Raw genomic sequence first — 20,974 nt, 5'->3', positions numbered from 1 at the left:
TTTTTTCCCCGCCCAAAAAAAAAAAATTGGTATAGCCCCACATTACGGTATCTACATATTTGGGCCAAACTATAGCTCTGCGTGTTGCGTAAAAACTATCATCTTTCATTCGCTAATAATATTATTAACGATATTCGAATTCGAAGGTTTTCCTGCCACAAACTGAGCGACGGATGAATCGTTTTCAATTCGTTCTCGTGTGTCGTTTTCGAACTAAATATCCTCAAAACTATCGAAAAACATTCGAAAACGAATCATTTGCGATAGCAATGGTATGGGGTGTTGGTATGAGGGGGTATTTCAAATTTAAATACATGTATTTTGTTTTTGTATTTGTGAACGCACACGCAACACGCAGAGCTATAGGTTTGGCCCTTTTAAAGAAAACTCGTGATACAAAATCAATATATTTTATATAGAGCATAATTATTGTGTTTGTTTTTGGTTTTATTTATTTTTTTTTTTTTTTTTTTTTTTTTTTTGTCAGTGGCTGAGGGTATATCTCCGTCAGCGCAGCTGACTGATACTTTCTTACTTGTTTTGATTAATACTGAAGTAGTCAATAGAGTTTGTGTAGCATCAAGCTTCTCATGATTTCACCACATTTTTACTCAAAACAATATGTCTGGAAAATTGTTTTCGCAAATAAATCCTAACAGGTAACTTCGACTGTCTTTGAATTCAGATTCTCGCTATATATGAAAAGAAAATAAAATCAAATCGCATTACTTTGATTCAAGGCTTTAAAACATAGAAAAAAAATAATCAGTATTTTAATCTTTTTTCTATTTATACAAAACTACCCTTAACAGGTACTTCAATGCTACGAATGACATTTTATATGTTTTTCGTTTTTTTGCCGCTATTTGCAGTTCACTGAGTTAACCACTTAAATCACTAAGTTGCGTGTCAAATATAAAAATAAACCAAAAATAAGGGTTATAAGTATGTTTATGTTATATGACCAAGAACAATTCCTTCGTGTAAAGCTACTTGCGAAGGAACATACACATGAACTATGTATCTGAACAATGCACGTGCCTAACGATACATTCACAAATAATAATTCCCATTTCAATATAGGGAATGAGGTTAGGTTATGGTGGTCTTATAAATTGTATTTCTTTGCCATGTGTCGCAAACTTTAATGGAGTCTAGCACCTTCGTATATTTGTTGATTTAAGGTCGCTGCCACAGTTGTTCTGACATTGAAAACAAGGAATGAGGTCTCCTTTTTCTTCTATATCATCAGCAGTGGAAGCCATTGTTCCTAGTTTTGATTTTGCTTCTAAAATAGTATCCACATGTTCTTAGATGCATACATACATATAAGTATGTATATTGTATGTATGCTTTCGTGTTACGTAGTCTACAATTTTAGACATTTTTGGCAGGCAAGCCGAATTTCAACTAAGGTGTTCCTCAGACGAGCCGTCAGTGTAATATGTACTGTAATTTACGAAATATACTCTTTTACGATCACACCAGCAAACAGGATGTGAAATTACATCTCCACATTGTCTGAGTGGGTAGATGTGAAAAGGTTTTTTTCTGGGTACATATGACATTGATGGCTCGTATGAAGTACGTCTAAGTTGTCTTTTGCTTTTTATTCTTTTATCAGAAATGACTCAAGCAGGAATGTCATGACTGTTTCCCCGTCTTTAATCAACTGGAGGTGTGTGGTAAGGCCGCTAAAAATTGTTCCACTTGTACATATGTCTTGAGCTAGAATTCTGAAATTTAGAATTAGAGTCACTGATTGTAGGATATGATTACACAACAAAAAATTTAACTTTGTATACGAGTATATTGGACTAAACTCTGTTATCTAAACACGTACATCAACATAAGTGATATCAATGGAAAGGTCAAGAGTTTCTCTTTTAAATATATGTATGCAAAGTGACCATGGTGGTCATGCCGTATGAAGCATCAGACTCAACCAGTAAATTGGTGCGAGACATCGGGCAGTTGCAGTTTGATAATGGGCTGTGATGCAAATGCTCATCTCTTTTACTGGGGAATCAGTAACACAAATGTGAGAGGTTAGTACATATTCGATTTTATATTGACTAATAACCGTTTTTCGCTACATTTACCGTAAAAAAATCAAAGAAGTAAAAATGTGTTAAGTTCTTTTTTATACCCTCCACCATGAAATATTATGAACTAATTGAAATATATACGAAGTTTTCTCACCGCTGGAAATACTTATTACCAACAAGTAAAAAAGTATTAGTAAAAAAGTTGCCGACAGAGATATACGCTCAGACTGTGTGAATTGAAACTTTCATATATTGACAATATCAAATAGAATCCCGGCTACGCAACAAAAATCCTTTTCCCCAATAACTATGAATTAGTGGGTTCTCACAGTTTGTGACCCTTTTTGGTCGTATGAACTTGCCGCCAAAAATATATTTGGATTAAAGCTCAAAAGTGTTGCGGAGGAGGTACCTGAAGAAATACATCAGCATAGTCAATTTTGGAAGTGGATCTCCAGTCATTTCAGTTGGTCACCGTATAACATATACATTGGTTTTGGACTACTATGTCAGGAAGCATGGACTTGCCCAAGAAAAACATAATATCGCTGCAAACAGGACCAACAGGAGTAACTTCGGTATACATTTCCAAAGGTTATTGGTACAGAATTTAAACTGCACTTAAAGAAAAATGTTGAACTTAAGTGGGGGAGGTACCCTACCGATATGACACATCTTTAACTTAAACTAAGTTTAGACAAAATATTACGAAGTCGAAAATTTGGACCGAACGGCTGATCCATTCGAGAGTTATAGTGCACCCCAGCCAGACAGATAGACAGATGGTCAGACCATTATTTAGTTATCTAAAATCGGGAAGTTCCATTATATGGGGGCTATACCAAAGAACGGCGTTAAGTTCGGCCCGGTCGAACTTGTTGCTGAAACAACTAGTTTCCATTCGTTTATGAAGAAGACTAAATACCAAGTGCCAGCAATTTCGGTTAAACAATGTGGCTAACTTTCAAAATACCGAAATTCGGGAGGTACCATTCCAATTTCTGCGGAGAAAGTTTTTTTAACTCAAAGAAGACTAAATATCAAATTTCCGATATTTCGGTAAAACCTTCAAAATACCGAAAATCAAGAAGTACGCTGGGGGATATACGAACCTGCGCACCGTTCTATGAACGCTATATGACGGCGTGGACCTGTACGGACAAATTTCGGGGGGAAAATTTTATGCCACCAACGAAGACTAAATACCAAGTTTCAGCCATTTCGGTGGAATGCTGAGCCCACAAACTTCAAAATACCGAAAACTAAGATGTGTCATTCTATGGGGGCTATATGAAGGCGTGGACCTATACCGACATATTTAGAGGGGAAGTAGAATACCCCCAAGAATTAACACCAAATTTCAGCCATTTCGATGGGTTATTGTGACCATAAAAAATCGTCATATCCTTCATAACCGAAAATCGTCATATCCTTCACAATTATGAAAATCGGGAGGTACCGTTCTATGGGGGCTATATCGAAACCTGGACCTATACCGACGAAATTCAGTCGGAAAGGGTTTTACTTCCAACGTAGAGTAAATACCAAATCTCAGCCATTTCTGTTTGTTGCTGTGGCCACAACCTTCAAAATACCGAGAATCCGGAGGTACCGTTCTATGGAGGCTATATGAAGGCGTGGGCTTGTACCGACAAAATTCTTGGAAAAAATTTTATACCTCAAACGAAGTACCAAATTTCATCCATTTCGGTGTGATAATGAAGCTAAAACCTTCAAAATACAGAAAATCGGGTGTTAACTTTCTATGGGGGTTATATAAAAACGTGGGCCGATGTAGCCCATTTGCAATACCATACATCCTAGGAGTAGTAGAAACTTCTATAACAAATTTCAAAGCTCTATCTTAAAAATTGCGAGCTGTATCTTGATTTCAACAGACGGATGGACGGACAGACGGACATGGTTATATCGACTCAGAATTTTACCCTGATCATGAATATATTTACTTTACAGGGTCTCCGATAATTATAACAAAATTATAGCCAATTTAGGCCGAAAATTTAGATAAAAACTTTAAAATTCCTGAAATCTTGTGGTACCGTTATATTAGGGATATACCAAAACCTGGAGTTATGTCCATAATTTTTGGTGGGGAAGTTTCCGTGACGTAGGGGATGAATGATACCAAGCAACGGTCTTGACCGGCTTTAACGTGGCAAAGCCCAGGATTTATCTTGGTCCCTCTTTCATCTCAAATGGACACTGACCTCCCCGTGGTGTCACCTGGGGAACTGCCTTTAACACCCGTTAAAGGTAGTGAGCTAACATGTGCCGCGCGTTCACCCATAAGAACGTTAAAAACTTGGGTTTGGGCGTCGGGTTAGTAACCCTGCCCTAGAAAAAACAGCCTACTATGAAAAAACGAAAGAAAAGAAAAACAAACCCCTCTAAAGTTGACGAACCCCGCAAACGTTTTAAGGACCATGATCTGCGAATCTGCACCTGGAATGTTCGCACTCTTTATAGAGAAGGTGCAGTCTTCGTATTGGCAGACGTACTAGAAAAGTACAATGCCGATATTACTGCCATACAGGAAATACGATGGATTGGGAAAGGCGTCACAACAACACCTAAAGGTGACGCACTGTATTATAGCTGCCGTGACGTAAAGCATGAGTTTGGTTGCGGATTCGTAGTTAGTCGGAGACTAAAACATCTGGTATCCAGCTTCACCCCAGTGAATGAAAGACTTGCTGCAATTCGAATAAAAGCTAAATTCTTCAACTTACTTACTTACTTAGTTGGCCCATTACAGAACATTTGTTCCATAGACCGAACTAAGAAAAGATCTCCATTCCTCTCTGTTTTTCGCTTGACTTTTTGGAATACCGCGCCTTTCCATTTCTTCATCCACTTGTGTGCTCCATCGAAGCTTAGGCCTGCCGATTCTGCGTGCACCGCCATGTGGCATGTATTCATACGCCTTTTTAGCGGGTTCATCATCGCTCATTCTCATGATATGGCCTAGCCAACGCAATCGTTGCATCTCGATACGTTTAACTATATGCATGCCTTTGTATAGCTTATATAGCTCGTGGTTCATACGACGTCGATATTCACCGTCAACGCAAATCGGCCCGTAAATCTTTCGAAGAATTTTCCTCTCAAACACACCAAGCACTGCCTTATCTGCTTGCGCAAGTACCCATGCTTCGGAGCCATACATTAGCACGGGTAATATCAGCGTTTTGTATAGTGTTATTTTTGTTTGACGAGATGTGGCTTTGTTTTTAAATTGCTTACTTAATCCATAGTAGCATCTGTTGGCCAATACAATTCTTCTTCTTATTTCACAACTGATGTTGTTTGTTGTGTTTATGGCAGTGCCGAGGTAGACGAAGTCTTTAACTACCTCTAAATTGTAGGTACCAACTTCTACGGTTGGTCCGAGCTCTATGGACGCTTTGCGCGTCGACACCATCAATTTGGTCTTTTCGCCGTTTACCGCCAGACCCACTTTCGCAGATTCTGCTTCGACCTTCCTAAAGGTATCAGTTACTTCCTTTACTGATCGTCCCATGATGTCTATGTCATCAGCATAGGCAAGTAACATGTGGCTATTGGTGTAAATTGTGCCATTTCTTTTGACATTTGCATCTCGTATTACCTTTTCCAGCAAAATGTTGAATAGGTCACACGAAAGGCTGTCTCCTTGTCTGAAACCTCTTTTGGTACAAAATTCTTCGGAGAGGTTCTTTCCACTTTTAACTGAGGACCTAGTATCAGTTAAAGTCATCTTACAAAGCCGGATGAGCTTTGCGGGGATACCAAATTCAGACATTGCGTGGAATACCTTTGATCGGAGGGGACTGTCGAATGCTGCTTTATAATCGACAAAAAGATGAAATGTGTCGATCTGTATCTCTTGGGTCTTCTCTAGGATTTGCCGCAGGGTAAATATCTGGTCAATGGTGGACTTGGCAGGTCTAAAGCCACATTGGTATGGTCCAATTATCTCGTTGACCATAGGCTTTATTCGTTCGCACAGTATCCCTGACACTATCTTATAGGCAATAGGGAGTAGACTTATGCCCCTATAGTTGGAGCATACAGTCTTATCTCCTTTTTTGTGGACGGGACATGGGATGCTCAGGTTCCAATCGTCGGGTACGCGTTCTTCCTGCCAGATGGTGCTAACTAGCTGATGCATACACCTTATCAGCGCGTCGCCTCCGGTTTTAAACAGCTCGGCTGGTAAGCCATCGGCTCCTGCTGCTTTATTATTCTTCAGCCGGTTGATTGCTGTTTTTACCTCATCTTGGCCGGGTGGTATACATTCTATACCATCTTCTGGGATTGGATCTGCGGTATCATCGTCTTCGCCACTATTGGATACCAGCAGATTAGAGAAATGTTCTTTCCATATCCTGAGCACGCTATCTGTATCTGTTACCAGATTACCTTGCTGGTCTCTACAGGAGGATGTGCCTGTACCAAAGCCATCTGTTTGATGTTTCACTCTTTGGTAGAATTTTCGGACTTCATTCTGGCTCCTGTACATCTCGATATTTTTACTCTCCCGCTTTTCCATTTCTCTCTTTTTCTTGCGGAAAAGACGTTTCTCTTCTCTCCTTTTCTCCCGATATCTCTCTCGTGCGCTACGCGTTGCTACTGATTGTAAAGTAGCTCTATATGCCGCATTTTTATCTTCGGTAGCAGCACGACACTCCTGGTCATACCATGAATTCCTTTGTGGAGGTTTCTGGAATCCAAGTATGGATTTTGCGGCTGTTTGCATGGAGTGGGCAATATTTTGCCATTGTGTTGTTATGTTATCGGGACAAGGAGTGCTCGCGTTAAGCAATTGGGCTAGTTGAGTGGAATATGCTGTGGCTATCTGTTGTGTTTGCAGCCTATCGATGTCCAACTTCCGCGTTGTGTCTGTTCGTGCTTTATTTGCAACGTTTAGACGGGTACGTACCTTTGCTGCAACAAGATAGTGGTCCGAATCAATGTTTGCGCCTCGGAACGATCGTACATCCAACACGCTGGATGAATGTCTTCCATCTATCACAACATGATCAATTTGATTACTTGTTCTTTGATCTGGGGACAGCCAGGTGCCCTTATGAATATCGAGATGATTAAATCTGGTACTGCTAACTACCATGTTTTTTGCAGCTGCAAAGTCTATCAGCCTCATACCATTGTCAGATGTTACACTGTGGAGACTGAATTTCCCGACTGTTGGGCCAAAGATATTCTCCTTTCCAATTTTGGCATTAAAATCGCCTAGAATGATTTTAATGTCATGGGCATGGCAACGGTCATATGTTTCTTCTAAGCGCTCGTAAAATATATCTTTGGTCTGTTCGTCCTTTTCTTCAGTGGGAGCATGAGCGCAAATAAAGCTGATGTTGAAGAATTTAGCTTTTATTCGAATTGCAGCAAGTCTTTCATTCACTGGGGTGAAGCTGGATACCAGATGTTTTAGTCTCCGACTAACTACGAATCCGCAACCAAACTCATGCTTTACGTCATGGCAGCTATAATACAGTGCGTCACCTTTAGGTGATGTTGTGACGCCTTTCCCAATCCATCGTATTTCCTGTATGGCAGTAATATCGGCCTTGTACTTTTCAAGTACGTCTGCCAATGCGAAGACTGCACCTTCTCTATAAAGAGTGCGAACATTCCAGGTGCAGATTCGCAGATCATGGTCCTTAAAACGTTTGCGGGGTTCGTCAACTTTAGAGGGGTTTGTTTTTCTTTTCTTTCGTTTTTTCATAGTAGGCTGTTTTTTTCTAGGGGAAGGTTACTAACCCGACGCCCAAACCCAAGTTTTTAACGTTCTTATGGGTGAACGCGCGGCACATGTTAGCTCACTACCTTTAACGGGTGTTAAAGGCAGTTCCCCAGGTGACACCACGGGGAGGTCAGTGTCCACTTGAGATGAAAGAGGGACCAAGATAAATCCTGGGCTTTGCCATGTTAAAACCGGTCAGGACCGTTCCTTGGTATCTTCCATCCCCTACGTCACCCAAATTCTTCAACATCAGCTTTATTTGCGCTCATGCTCCCACTGAAGAAAAGGACCAACATACCAAAGATATATTTTACGAGCGCTTAGAAGAAACATATGACCGTTGCCCTGCCCATGACATTAAAATCATTCTAGGCGATTTTAATGCCAAAATTGGAAAGGAAAATATCTTTGGCCCAACAGTCGGGAAATTCAGTCTCCACAGTGTAACATCTGACAATGGTATGAGGCTGATAGACTTTGCAGCTGCAAAAAACATGGTAGTTAGCAGTACCAGATTTAATCATTTCGATACCTGGCTGTCCCCAGATCAAAGAACAAGTAATCAAATTGATCATGTTGTAATAGATGGAAGACATTCATCCAGCGTGTTGGATGTACGATCGTTCCGAGGCGCAAACATTGATTCGGACCACTACCTTGTTGCAGCAAAGGTACGTACCCGTCTAAACGTTGCAAATAAAGCACGAACAGACACAACGTGGAAGTTGGACATCGATAGGCTGCAAACACAACAGATAGCCACCGCATATTCCACTCAACTAGCCCAATTGCTTCACGCGAGCACTCCTTGTCCCGATAACATAACAGCACAATGGCAACATATTGCCCACTCCATGCAAACCGCCGCAAAATCCATACTTGGATTCCAGAGACCTCCACAAAGGAATTCATGGTATGACCAGGAGTGTCGTGCTGCTACCGAAGATAAAAATGCGGCATATAGAGCTACTTTACAATCAGTAGCAACGCGTAGCGCACGAGAGAGATATCGGGAGAAAAGGAGAGAAGAGAAACGTCTTTTCCGAAAAAAAGAGAAATGGAAAAGCGGGAGTGTGAAAAAATCGAGATGTACAGGAGCCAGAATGAAGTCCGAAAATTCTACCAAAGAGTGAAACATCAAACAGATGGCTTTGGTACAGGCACATCCTCCTGTAGAGACCAGCAAGGTAATCTGGTAACAGATACAGATAGCGTGCTCAGGATATGGAAGGAACATTTCTCCAATCTGCTGGTATCCAATAGTGGCGAAGACGATGATACCGCAGATCCAATCCCAGAAGATGGTATAGAATGTATACCACCCGGCCAAGATGAGGTAAAAACAGCAATCAACCGGCTGAAGAATAATAAAGCAGCAGGAGCCGATGGCTTACCAGCCGAGCTGTTTAAAACCGGAGGCGACGCGCTGATAAGGTGTATGCATCAGCTAGTTAGCACCATCTGGCAGGAAGAACGCGTACCCGACGATTGGAACCTGAGCATCCCATGTCCCGTCCACAAAAAAGGAGATAAGACTGTATGCTCCAACTATAGGGGCATAAGTCTACTCCCTATTGCCTATAAGATAGTGTCAGGGATACTGTGCGAACGAATAAAGCCTATGGTCAACGAGATAATTGGACCATACCAATGTGGCTTTAGACCTGCCAAGTCCACCATTGACCAGATATTTACCCTGCGGCAAATCCTAGAGAAGAACCAAGAGATGCAGATCGACACATTTCATCTTTTTGTCGATTATAAAGCAGCATTCGACAGTCCCCTCCGATCAAAGGTATTCCACGCAATGTCTGAATTTGGTATCCCCGCAAAGCTCATCCGGCTTTGTAAGATGACTTTAACTGATACTAGGTCCTCAGTTAAAATTGGAAAGAACCTCTCCGAAGAATTTTGTACCAAAAGAGGTTTCAGACAAGGAGACAGCCTTTCGTGTGACCTATTCAACATTTTGCTGGAAAAGGTAATACGAGATGCAAATGTCAAAAGAAATGGCACAATTTACACCAATAGCCACATGTTACTTGCCTATGCTGATGACATAGACATCATGGGACGATCAGTAAAGGAAGTAACTGATACCTTTAGGAAGGTCGAAGCAGAATCTGCGAAAGTGGGTCTGGCGGTAAACGGCGAAAAGACCAAATTGATGGTGTCGACGCGCAAAGCGTCCATAGAGCTCGGACCAACCGTAGAAGTTGGTACCTACAATTTTGAGGTAGTTAAAGACTTCGTCTACCTCGGCACTGCCATAAACACAACAAACAACATCAGTTGTGAAATAAGAAGAAGAATTGTATTGGCCAACAGATGCTACTATGGATTAAGTAAGCAATTTAAAAACAAAGCCACATCTCGTCAAACAAAAATAACACTATACAAAACGCTGATACTACCCGTGCTAATGTATGGCTCCGAATATAGTTAAACGTATCAAGATGCAACGATTGCGTTGGCTAGGCCATATCATGAGAATGAGCGATGATGAACCCGCTAAAAAGGCGTATGAATACATGCCACATGGCGGTGCACGCAGGATCGGCAGGCCTAAGCTTAGATGGAGCATACAAGTGGATGAAGAAATGGAAAGGCGCGGTATTCCAAAAAGTCAAGCAAAAAACAGAGAGGAATGGAGATCTTTCCTTAGTTCGGTCTATGGAACAAATGTTCTGTAATGGGCCAACTAAGTAAGTAAGTAAGCTTCTGTTCTGGGAACACCAAATGCCAAGTTTCAGCCAATTCGGGTCGAAACTGAAGATAAATTCCTTAAAATATCAGAAATCGGGTGGTACCGCTATATGGAGGCTATACCAAAACCTTGCCCTATGCTCAAATTTTTTTTGAGGAAGTTTCTGTACCATTGTGAACCCCAAATGCCAAATTACAGCCAATTCGGCCTAAAAATGAAGATAAAATCCTTAAAATACTTAAAATCGGGTGGTACCGCTATATGAGGGCTATAAGAAAAAATGGCCCCATGTCGGTTTTTAGTTTCATATTCATGTATTGTCATCAAAATCTGATGCACACTTTTCAGTGTCTATTCTTTCAAAATGGTCATGTTGTAGGAAATCGAATGGCCAGACTTTGCTGACTATAGCCCCCACTTTATTATTTCAATAGCCACACATCTGCAAACTTCACCACCAGTTGCCTTTTCATGCTTCCATTAATAAAATATTTCATTTGATGTTCAAACAAATCCACAAACAAATTTAAGGCAATTATTATAATCGTCTATAGGTAAAATTACAACACTTCCGGCATAAATATCCATTCGAAAGCATTTTGTCCACAACAATAATCGTATCCACTCATGGGTCACCACCACTTACCATTATAACTAACCAATAAAGAAAATTGGCCACTTTATTTTGTGTGGCCGACACACAAAACCACACAATTGGTTTCAATGGTTCGTTCACAACAGGCCTCTCGTCGGTCTACAGATGTCAACAAAAGTTTACAACAAAACATTTCTGAGTAGTCAGCAAAAATAAGTTGTAAACCTACGAAAAAAAAGTTTATCATCTTTAGTAGTTTCAACTAAACACATACACATACGCACAAAACATTTACAAGTTTATTTTTAAATACAGAAAACAAAACAAAATACATTTCAATGGAAATTCCTGGGGCAGGAAAGAAGAAGAAGGCAAGCAAAACAAAAACATTTTCTGACTTTTGGCCCCATCTTCATCAACAAGTGTAGGTACTTCTATTATAAATAAGATGACAGTACCAAGAACTGTCACATTTCAAACCACTACACACAACAAACAGCTGACAACCATTGTTTTGAATGACAAAGTACAACTAACATACCATGCACACATAGGTATGTCGTAATTTGGTGTGGGTGCCTATAGGTGGGACTCTTTTAAGAAGGATTTGAGAGAACGATATTTAAAGCAAACATTAAAAATCTTAAAGAATTATAAAATATATACATTAGGGCGACACAAATTGTTGAACTCCAATTTGATCCAAACATCATTTATATATGAAATTTTTGTTTTCAATTAATTTACACCCTCCCCTATTAATTAAAAATAAACTTTGTTTAGTTTTATTAAGAATTTATTTAACAATAAAACAAATATAAAGTTAGATAATTTGCAACAATTTTCCAAAAAATCTGATGTAGCAAAATTTTTTGCATTGGAGAGTGAATAACTGATAGAATATTTACAACAACAAAGTAAAAGAAAAATTTAAGTCAACGGAGTGTCTGTAATCGATACAATGCAAAACATTTCGCAATTTTACAGTCTGATTTTTTTTTACTTTCGCGCCGCTAAATAAGTGGTTTCGACCAGTGTCGGACGCACAGTGTTGCCGCAGTGGACAAAAAAAAAATGTGATGTTAAATTTTATATATGTTTACATTTCTTTCTTACAGTAAAGACATCAGATACGACGAATCTGAAAGAATTTTGTAGATATGTGCATCCATAACGAAGTTAGAGCTCTTTAAATATGAAAAATATTTCACAGGTAATCTAAAGCGACAATCCTATAAAAATTAGACGATCACTATAATAATTATTTCTGAAAATTTTGTTGATAATATTAAAAGTTTTGAATGGGGATTTGATGGGTGAGCTATAATTATAAAATTTTATTACAATTAGTTGACATCAACTATAGAAGCACGCTTTCTTTCAGAAAGGATCTATAGAGACAGCCTTTCCTTCAAAAAGGGTCCATAGAAGCACCCTTTCTTTCAAAAAGGGTCCATAGAAGCACCCTTTCTTTCAAAAAGGGTCTATAAAGCACCCTTTCTTTCAGAAAGGGTCTATAGAAGCAACCTTTCTTTCAGAAACATCCCATATTTGAAGGCTATTCATCAAAAATTGAGCGATTTATAGCAAAATCGGGGAAAGATATATATGGGAGATATATCCAAATCTGAACCGATTTTAACGAAAATAGGTGAAACTACTCTCGGGACTAAGAAAATATCACAAATAAAATTTGAACGCTATTCGATCAAAATTGAACGAGTTGTAGCAAAATCGGGAAAAGATATGTATGGGGGCTATATCCAAATCAAAGTTGATATTTTTCATTCCTGTGCCCTCCTAAGTACTTGTAAAAAAAACTCATCAACCTACATCAACGCCTTCTATTTTCGTCCACTTTTGTATGGAAGCTACAACACTGTGGGACGGTCGAAACTGCAGACGGACCTCGTTACATCGACATAGAACGTTTATGAAGATCAAGAATTTACTTTATGGGATCTCCGACGATTATTTTGATGTGTTACGGAGGGAATGGCAAATTTATTATAATTTGAAAATTGATTATATCGGTCCACGCCTTCATACAGCCCCTATAAAACGGTATCTCCCGATTTTTGGTATTTTGAAGGCCTCAGTATCCCACCGAAATGGCTGAAATCTGGTATTTGATCTTCATTGGGGTACTAAACTTTTCACCTGAAAATTTTCGGTATAGGTCAATGCCTTCATATAGCTCCCATAGAACGGTACATCCCGATTTTCGGTATTTTGAACGATGTGGCTTAAATATCCCGCCGAAATGCCTGAAATTTGGTATTTAGTCTTCCTTGAGGGTATACAACTTTCCACCTGAAATTTGTCGGTTTTGATCGTTGGGGATATACAACATTCCTGCAGAGAATTGTTGGAATAGGTCAGCATTTAATATATCGCCCTATTTGCGGTATTTTGAAGGTTTTTGCCACATTATCTAACCAAATTAATTGAAATTTGGTTTTTAGTCTTCGTTTCCGCTGAGAATGACCGATTCATATCCACGTTTTTATATAGTCCCCATAGGAGAGGTTTTGTGGGTTCTCAGATTAGAAGATACAACGATGTTACTGTAGCAACTGTTACTTGGTATTTCGGATTCTTTACGGGTAACCAAAAAATGTTTCTTTTCATTCGGAACTCCCACCCTTATATAAGAAATTTTATGGCGATCGGTTAACGTTAACGCGTACCAACCTAGCGATCTTACCCAGCCAAAATCCTCATTAGAAAGGAGGTTTGTAATGAGGATTTTTGCTGGGTAGTTTCCATCCATTGTATGAGGCTAAAGGGACATTATGGTCCAATTGATGAAAAACCTTTACCAGTTCATTGTTGTGACTAAAAAACCAATCCTACAAAATTTTGTGAAAATCGAATTTTGATATACATCCAATATTCATATATGACCGATTTTGAGTATTTTGGACCCTATATACCTATATCAAAATTCAAATTACAGTATTCCCAAACCCATTTCAAAAAATTAAAAAAATTATACTACATCAATGATTTTTGGTACATAGATTAAGAAAAAATCGTCATTCCGAATCTGTTTTTGTAACTAACTTTGATCGTCGCGCGCAAAAGGTATAGCCATTTTAATTTTAATAATTAGAACAAATTATAAAAAATCAAGGCTTAATACAATAAGCTGCTATAGCGTATTACTGTTTACAAAATTGTTACCCTTTGCGATGATGGAAAAATACTTATGAAAGTCTCAAAGGATTCGCAAAAAATCGATTTGCTTACAAAATTTTACGTATTAACAAACATATTTTTAAAATAATTGCGCTTCTTCTTACAAAAAATATTACAACAGCATCCATACTAGGCCGGGGCGATTTGTATGGAAGGAAAAAAGTGTTATCGAGCGCCTGAAGTTTCTGATTTTTGGGATTGTACTGAGCAAAAAAGTCAACTAGACCACATGTCTACGGTGAAAATCGAGCCCCGGATTTTGACTTGAAGTTTTTTCTCAAGGATTTGTGGATATTTTGGCACATAACAACCAAATCACTGAGATTTTCGATCCAACACAAAGACGACAATTGTAGCCAAGACAATAATAAAGAACTCTCTAGTACATCGCAAAAGCATTGGAACGCTCCTTCAGGTAGTTATGACATCGAGAATGTACACATTTTCGGAAAATATCGATAAACGACACTGTGCTACAAAATGGGACTCAAAGTCAGTGGACGGAAAATTTGTGGTGAGTGTACTAAGAAGCCAAAAGGAAATTTTCACCATAGGTCAAGTTTCCGAGATATTGCGTGATTAATGGTTTCATTTTGGCCCCTTAATTTGTGATAAAATAGCTTTATATATCTCTAAAGCGTTATTGTAGCTTCATTTTGACATTATATGTCTTCAGTCAAATCGAATGGTGAATCTTTTTGTAGAATATTTCATCCCTCTAACTCAATTCCTTTCAAGTCCTTTTCGTCCTTTATTTTTTGAACCGTAGTAACAGTACCACAAGACGAGATTTTACAGCATCCAAATATTCTACAAAAATGTTGTTCAGAAGATTTTAGGTACGGTTCTCATTGATGACCAATCGATATTTCCCAGTTTTCATGGTCCTTTTTGTCATTTTTCCGGTTTTTGTTCAGAAAACTATGTTTTGTTTTTATGTATATTCGTTATTGGTCCGTGGTGCTCCTGAAATACTTACCATAAATAGCTCTTGTAATGACGAACACGTTAATAACAAATTTTATTGGAGGAAAGATCCGGTTATCTAAATTTTTGAACCGGATATTCTGATATTAAAACCTATTTTGGAACCGGTTTTAAGTAACCGATTAACCGTATATGTATATCATTAGAAAGCTAATAAAATGGTCAACCAAATGACAGCAAGTAACTGATTACAACTTTGTTGGTTACGAAGCTAGAACAAAAAAAAACCGCTTTCTTAAACCGATTTTGATGTAAAATATCACTGGGTTCTTTTTGGCAATGAAAGTCGATTAAGATAATATTATAAATCTGGAAAGATAGTTATGCCATAGGTCAAACTTCTGAGTTATGGCGAGATGAATTTGTGTTATGTTGTTGTTTTATCATGCACTTAAAGTTCATCAAGAATGAATTAATTTCGCCATAATTCAGAAGTTTGAACCACGTCAATAACTGTCCTTACCATTTTAATTTTTCCATAGCCCAAAATTATAAAATGTTCAATTTCTTATTTTTCCTACATTTTATCCAAAACTATAATGTTTTTTGTTTTGTTCAATATTTATTTTGAAAACTATGAGAAATTCATTTAAAGAAATCGGGTTTTTTGTTCTAGCTTCGTAACCAACAAAGTTGTAATCAGTTACTTGCTGTCATTTGGTTGACCATTTTATTAGCTTTCTAATGATATACATATACGGTTAATCGGTTACTTAAAACCGGTTCCAAAACAGGTTTTAATATCAGAATATCCGGTTCAAAAATTTAGATAACCGGATCTTTCCTCCAATAAAATTTGTTATTAACGTGTTCGTCATTACAAGAGCTATTTATGGTAAGTATTTCAGGAGCACCACGGACCAATAACGAATATACATAAAAACAAAACATAGTTTTCTGAACAAAACCCGGAAAAATGACAAAAAGGACCATGAAAACTGGGAAATATCGATTGGTCATCAATGAGAACCGTACCTAAAATCTTCTGAACAACATTTTTGTAGAATATTTGGATGCTGTAAAATCTCGTCTTGTGGTACTTTTACTACGGTTCAAAAAATAAAGGACGAAAAGGACTTGAAAGGAATTGAGTTAGAGGGATGAAGTATTCTACAAAAAGATTCACCATTCGATTTGACTGAAGACATATAATGTCAAAATGAAGCTACAATAACGCTTTAGAGAGATATAAAGCTATTTTATCACAAATTAAGGGGCCAAAATGAAACCATTAATCACGCAATATCTCGGAAACTTGACCTATGGTGAAAATTTCCTTTTGGCTTCTTAGTACACTCACCACAAATTTTCCGTCCACTGACTTTGAGTCCCATTTTGTAGCACAGTGTCGTTTATCGATATTTTCCGAAAATGTGTACATTCTCGATGCCATAACTACCTGAAGGAGCGTTCCAATGCTTTTTCGATGTACTAGAGAGTTATTTATTATTGTCTTGGCTACAATTGTCGTCTTTGTGTTGGATCGAAAATCTCAGTGATTTGGTTGTTATATGCCAAAATATCCAAAAATCCTTGAAAAAAAACTTCAAGTCAAAATCCGGGGGCTCGATTTTCACCGTAGACATATAGTCTAGTTGACTTTTTTGCTCAGTACAATCCCAAGAATCAGAAACTTCAGGCGCCCGTGATGGTGTTCAAATCGCCCCACTCTAATCCATACACTGTGAGAAATAAAATTATGCCTAAGCCATGCAGCTTGGAGCTGTAATATTCATGTTATTTGCGAATATACGAAGGATATATTAAAAAAATAAAAACCACATTATTCTAATTTTATTTTTATAGTTTTATAGGAAAAATTGTTTGAGTTTTTCGTATTTTTCGTCAAAATTTCACCCAATAGTGAAGATATTCCGTTGCAACCAAATGTTGGCTTATGGTTTTCCCATTAGCGAACGTTTTTAGATCAGTATATTAAATCAGAAGGATTTCCAATTGGGATATAAAATTAAAATAAAGTTAAAGTAAATATTACAACACTTGAAACGCATAGAAAGCGCGTAATAGTGGAAATGTCATGATGTGTATCCGATTTTCCAAAACAGCGAATCAATCCCTTTTATTTGATATACACTCTGTGAAATTATATTTGGCGACCACGATGTAGCATCAGTTGCGTGTTAAAGTACAAAAAAACAGTAAAATGTCCATAATTTCCACGAAGTACATTTGCATTTTATGCGCATCCGATTTCAATGATCACCATTCAAAAATACATCATTCTATGCCATTTCGGTGCGATTCATCAAGAACCGTGTATGTATCATCGCGCTCAGTTTTAAGAAAAAATCTATTATATCTCCAGATTTGCGAACGTTTTTAAATACCTGTTTTCGCACATTTTAAATAGGCGTTTCGCTCTATTTATCTAAGTAGGAACGATACATCCAAAACGCGTCTAAATAGATTCAGAATGTAAAAAAACTAAATTTACGCGGGTTTCTACTGAAATCGAATGGTATTTGTAAATTTTGAATCCAAAAACGGGCCCAAGTTATACATTAAAAATGCAAATATGCGAGTATTACAATCACATAATAAGCTTTTAGATAAATCCGGCTGCGTGTCCGGATTATACGGGCAAAATGTGCCTCATCGAAATAATGTTTTTAGACCCCAAGTATGTTTGGACGAAATCCGTTTCAGACAATTTGGAGTTGATTTAGCCATGTCCGTCCGTCTGTCTGGCTGGCTGGAGCGTACGATAACTCTCGAACGGATGGACCGATTTGGTCCAAACTTTGGCTTTCGCAATATCTTGTCCAAACTTAGTTTAAGTTCGAAGATGGGTTATATCGGTCCACTCCTTCCGGTACTTCCCCTACAAAAGTTCAAAAATGTTCGGAAAATTTGTGCGCACGATAACTCTTGAAGGGAGTAAGCGATTTGGTCCATACTTTGCACGTCAGGAAATTTCTACCAAACTTAGATGAGGTTGCAATATGGACTCAATCGGTCCACTCCTTCGGGTACCCCCCACACAAAATTTCGGAAAAGTTCAGTTTAGGACCTGTTCTCGAATCGTTTTGATTTTTGTTGTAACAACTTGTATTCACGGCCCCCAATACGGCTGTACAAGTTTAATCAGGGTTCAAAAAAACCCCTATGACACCGTGTGTAGTGGTTGGAGCGCAAGGTAACTCTCGAACGGATCTGCCGATTCGATCCGAAAGTTGGCCTTCATAATATTTTGTCCAAACTTAGTTTAAGTTCGAAGATAAGCCATATCGGTCCACTCCTTCAGGTACCTTCCCCACAAAAGCTCAAAAATGTTTGAAAAAATTGTACGCACGATAACTCTTGATGGGAGTGACCGATATGGTCCATACTTTACACATCCTAATATATCTACCAGATATAGATCAGGTTCGCACACAAAATTTTGGATAAATTCACTTTAAGACCTGCTCTCGAATCACTTTTATTTTTGTTGAAGCAACTTGCATTCGCTGCCTCAATTAAGACAGTAAACGTTTTTTCAGGGGCAATCCACACTTTTTGAGAAAACAGTCCGAAAGTTGTAAAAAACCCATATGGCACCGTATGTAGTGGCTGGAGAGCTCGAACCGAATATTGCGTTCGTCCACACTTTGGATAATATAAAATTTATTCGAATATTAGATGAAATTCGAAGGTGGTGCTTATAGGTCCACTCTTTTGGTCCAAACTTTGGATCTCTAAACTTAGTTTATGTTCAAATTTGGGTCCTATCTCTCCAATCCTTGTGGTACCACCCATACAAATGTTCAACATTTTTGTGTGGTTAAGGAACTGTTCGAGGATCCTTTGGACATTTTTACCGAAGGTTTTCCTAGTGGCCCTGTTTACAGCGATATTATGTTATTCGTAGGCTAGTGTGATAAAAAATGCCCTATCTATCGTTATCCCCGCAAATTTTTGAGCATTAATCCTATCCATACTTTGGTCGGTTCATACGACCAACATTTTGAAAACCCCCTAAATACATAAGTTTTTTCTTGGGAAACCCGTATTTCAATCCACAGAGGCTGAGGGTATATCTCTGTCGGCAAAGCCGACTGATACTTTTTTACTTGTTATTATGAAATTCGGACAGATAGCGGTCTGTAGCAATAAGACCTTTTAAATTTTGTTAATTTTATTACGATATAAATCCGTCCGATTTCATGTGTATGTACATCTTTTTTCACATTTAATGAACTCATACTCCTCCGAGGAATAAACCAAGACATGACGGTGGAGCTAAGTACTTTCAGTACTGAAGGAAAACTATGTAATTATTACATTTTGTACACATATTGACTGTGGTGTAGGGTATCATATAGTAGATTCCGCTCGAATTCCTTACAGTTTTTTTACGTGTTGTAGAACATTTCGATCTCTATTCCTATGTCCACAATGTATCTCAAGCCGAGAGAGATTACGCATTTCAGTATATTTCGTTTCACAGGCAAAAACCGTTTTTTAACCGTTTTTAACGATAAATATGATGTGTGGAAAATTCCTTTTGGGGACCACCAAAATATGGTGCCATCTTGAATAAAAGGTATAATGAGAAGTTCGTCTACCTTCTTTATGGAAAAATGTAAATATACCAATTGCAAATATACTATTTGTATAATAAATCATATTTCTATTCAACCTTTAACCACTCTACCACTCTGCAGTGTCATATATTTGTCCATGTATAGCGCACATTGAATTCACTCCAATGCCATAATAACACATAACTAAGTTCACATGTCATATCTACAATAGCCTTGCATTAAACCGATTGTTATTATTGGTGTCTTTCTATCAATGCATACATATGAACGTACATACATACTTATAGCATCCACAATCCATTCTAAACGTAACAGTTTAAAATTCACACAAAACACTTGGAAATATAATCGACAATGCATTAATATTCTTATTATTGGTGTAGTTTTTCCTTTTTACCTTCCACTGCCTCTTCGGCTGTTTTGGTGGCATCATCAGCAACATGTGTGGCCGCCTTTAGTATTTCACTTCCAGCTGTCTGTACCATAGGTGTACTACTTGCACAACCCATGGTAGAATTATTTATATTATACGTTTGTGTATATGAAATATTTGTTTTCTTTGTTATTCTAATTTTGTTTAAAAATGCATTAATTTTATATTAAAAATATTGGAAACTCGATTTTGTTTTTGGTAAAAAAAGATTTGTAATTTGTTTGTATAAAAATGGAATCCGTTCGTTTCGTATTATATTCTTCTTTATTTTCTTTTCGTTTTATTTTATTTCCTGATTAGCGTTTTATATAAGAAGTGCTAAAGCACGCAGCTGTTTAACAACTAAACTCATAAAACGCGTTTCATTCTACCATTGACCGACCAGTTGTTGTGGTCAGCACATAGCATACATATAGCTAGCTAATTTCCATCCATCGGCCATTATTACCACACTACCAACCATTCAGCCCTACATCATCCACGTTTAACCATTCAACCAACCAACCAACATCATAGTCCTTGTCGTGAGCTCTCTATTGTTTTTTCAAACAAAACTGACCCTTGACGATTTGTTTGCTCGATACCAATATAAAGTCAAACACTAATAGACGTTACAATGAAACCAAACAGGAGGTGTACTGGTACAATATTCAAAGTACACACACACATACAGGAGTACATATTTGAAT

At 37.9% G+C, this 20,974-nt stretch overlaps 1 protein-coding gene across 1 annotated transcript in view; it reads right to left on the bottom strand.

Moving 5' to 3' along the window:
• LOC141401194 (uncharacterized) overlaps nucleotides 1–20,629 on the bottom strand; it is a 36,255-nt gene extending 15,626 nt beyond the window's left edge. The window contains exon 1 of the mRNA XM_073981174.1: nucleotides 20,250–20,629. Coding sequence (XP_073837275.1) covers nucleotides 20,250–20,361 — 112 coding nt within the window. The 5' untranslated portion in view covers nucleotides 20,362–20,629. The remainder of the gene's footprint in view (nucleotides 1–20,249) is intronic.
• Between the last annotated feature and the right edge of the window lie 345 nt (nucleotides 20,630–20,974).

This window comes from Musca autumnalis, unplaced genomic scaffold, assembly GCF_047663935.1.
Source record: "Musca autumnalis isolate F117 unplaced genomic scaffold, ASM4766393v1 scaffold_4, whole genome shotgun sequence".
Taxonomy (NCBI): domain Eukaryota; kingdom Metazoa; phylum Arthropoda; class Insecta; order Diptera; family Muscidae; genus Musca; species Musca autumnalis.
Note: the sequence above shows the minus strand (reverse complement) of the source record. Positions and strands in the feature narration are given on the sequence as shown.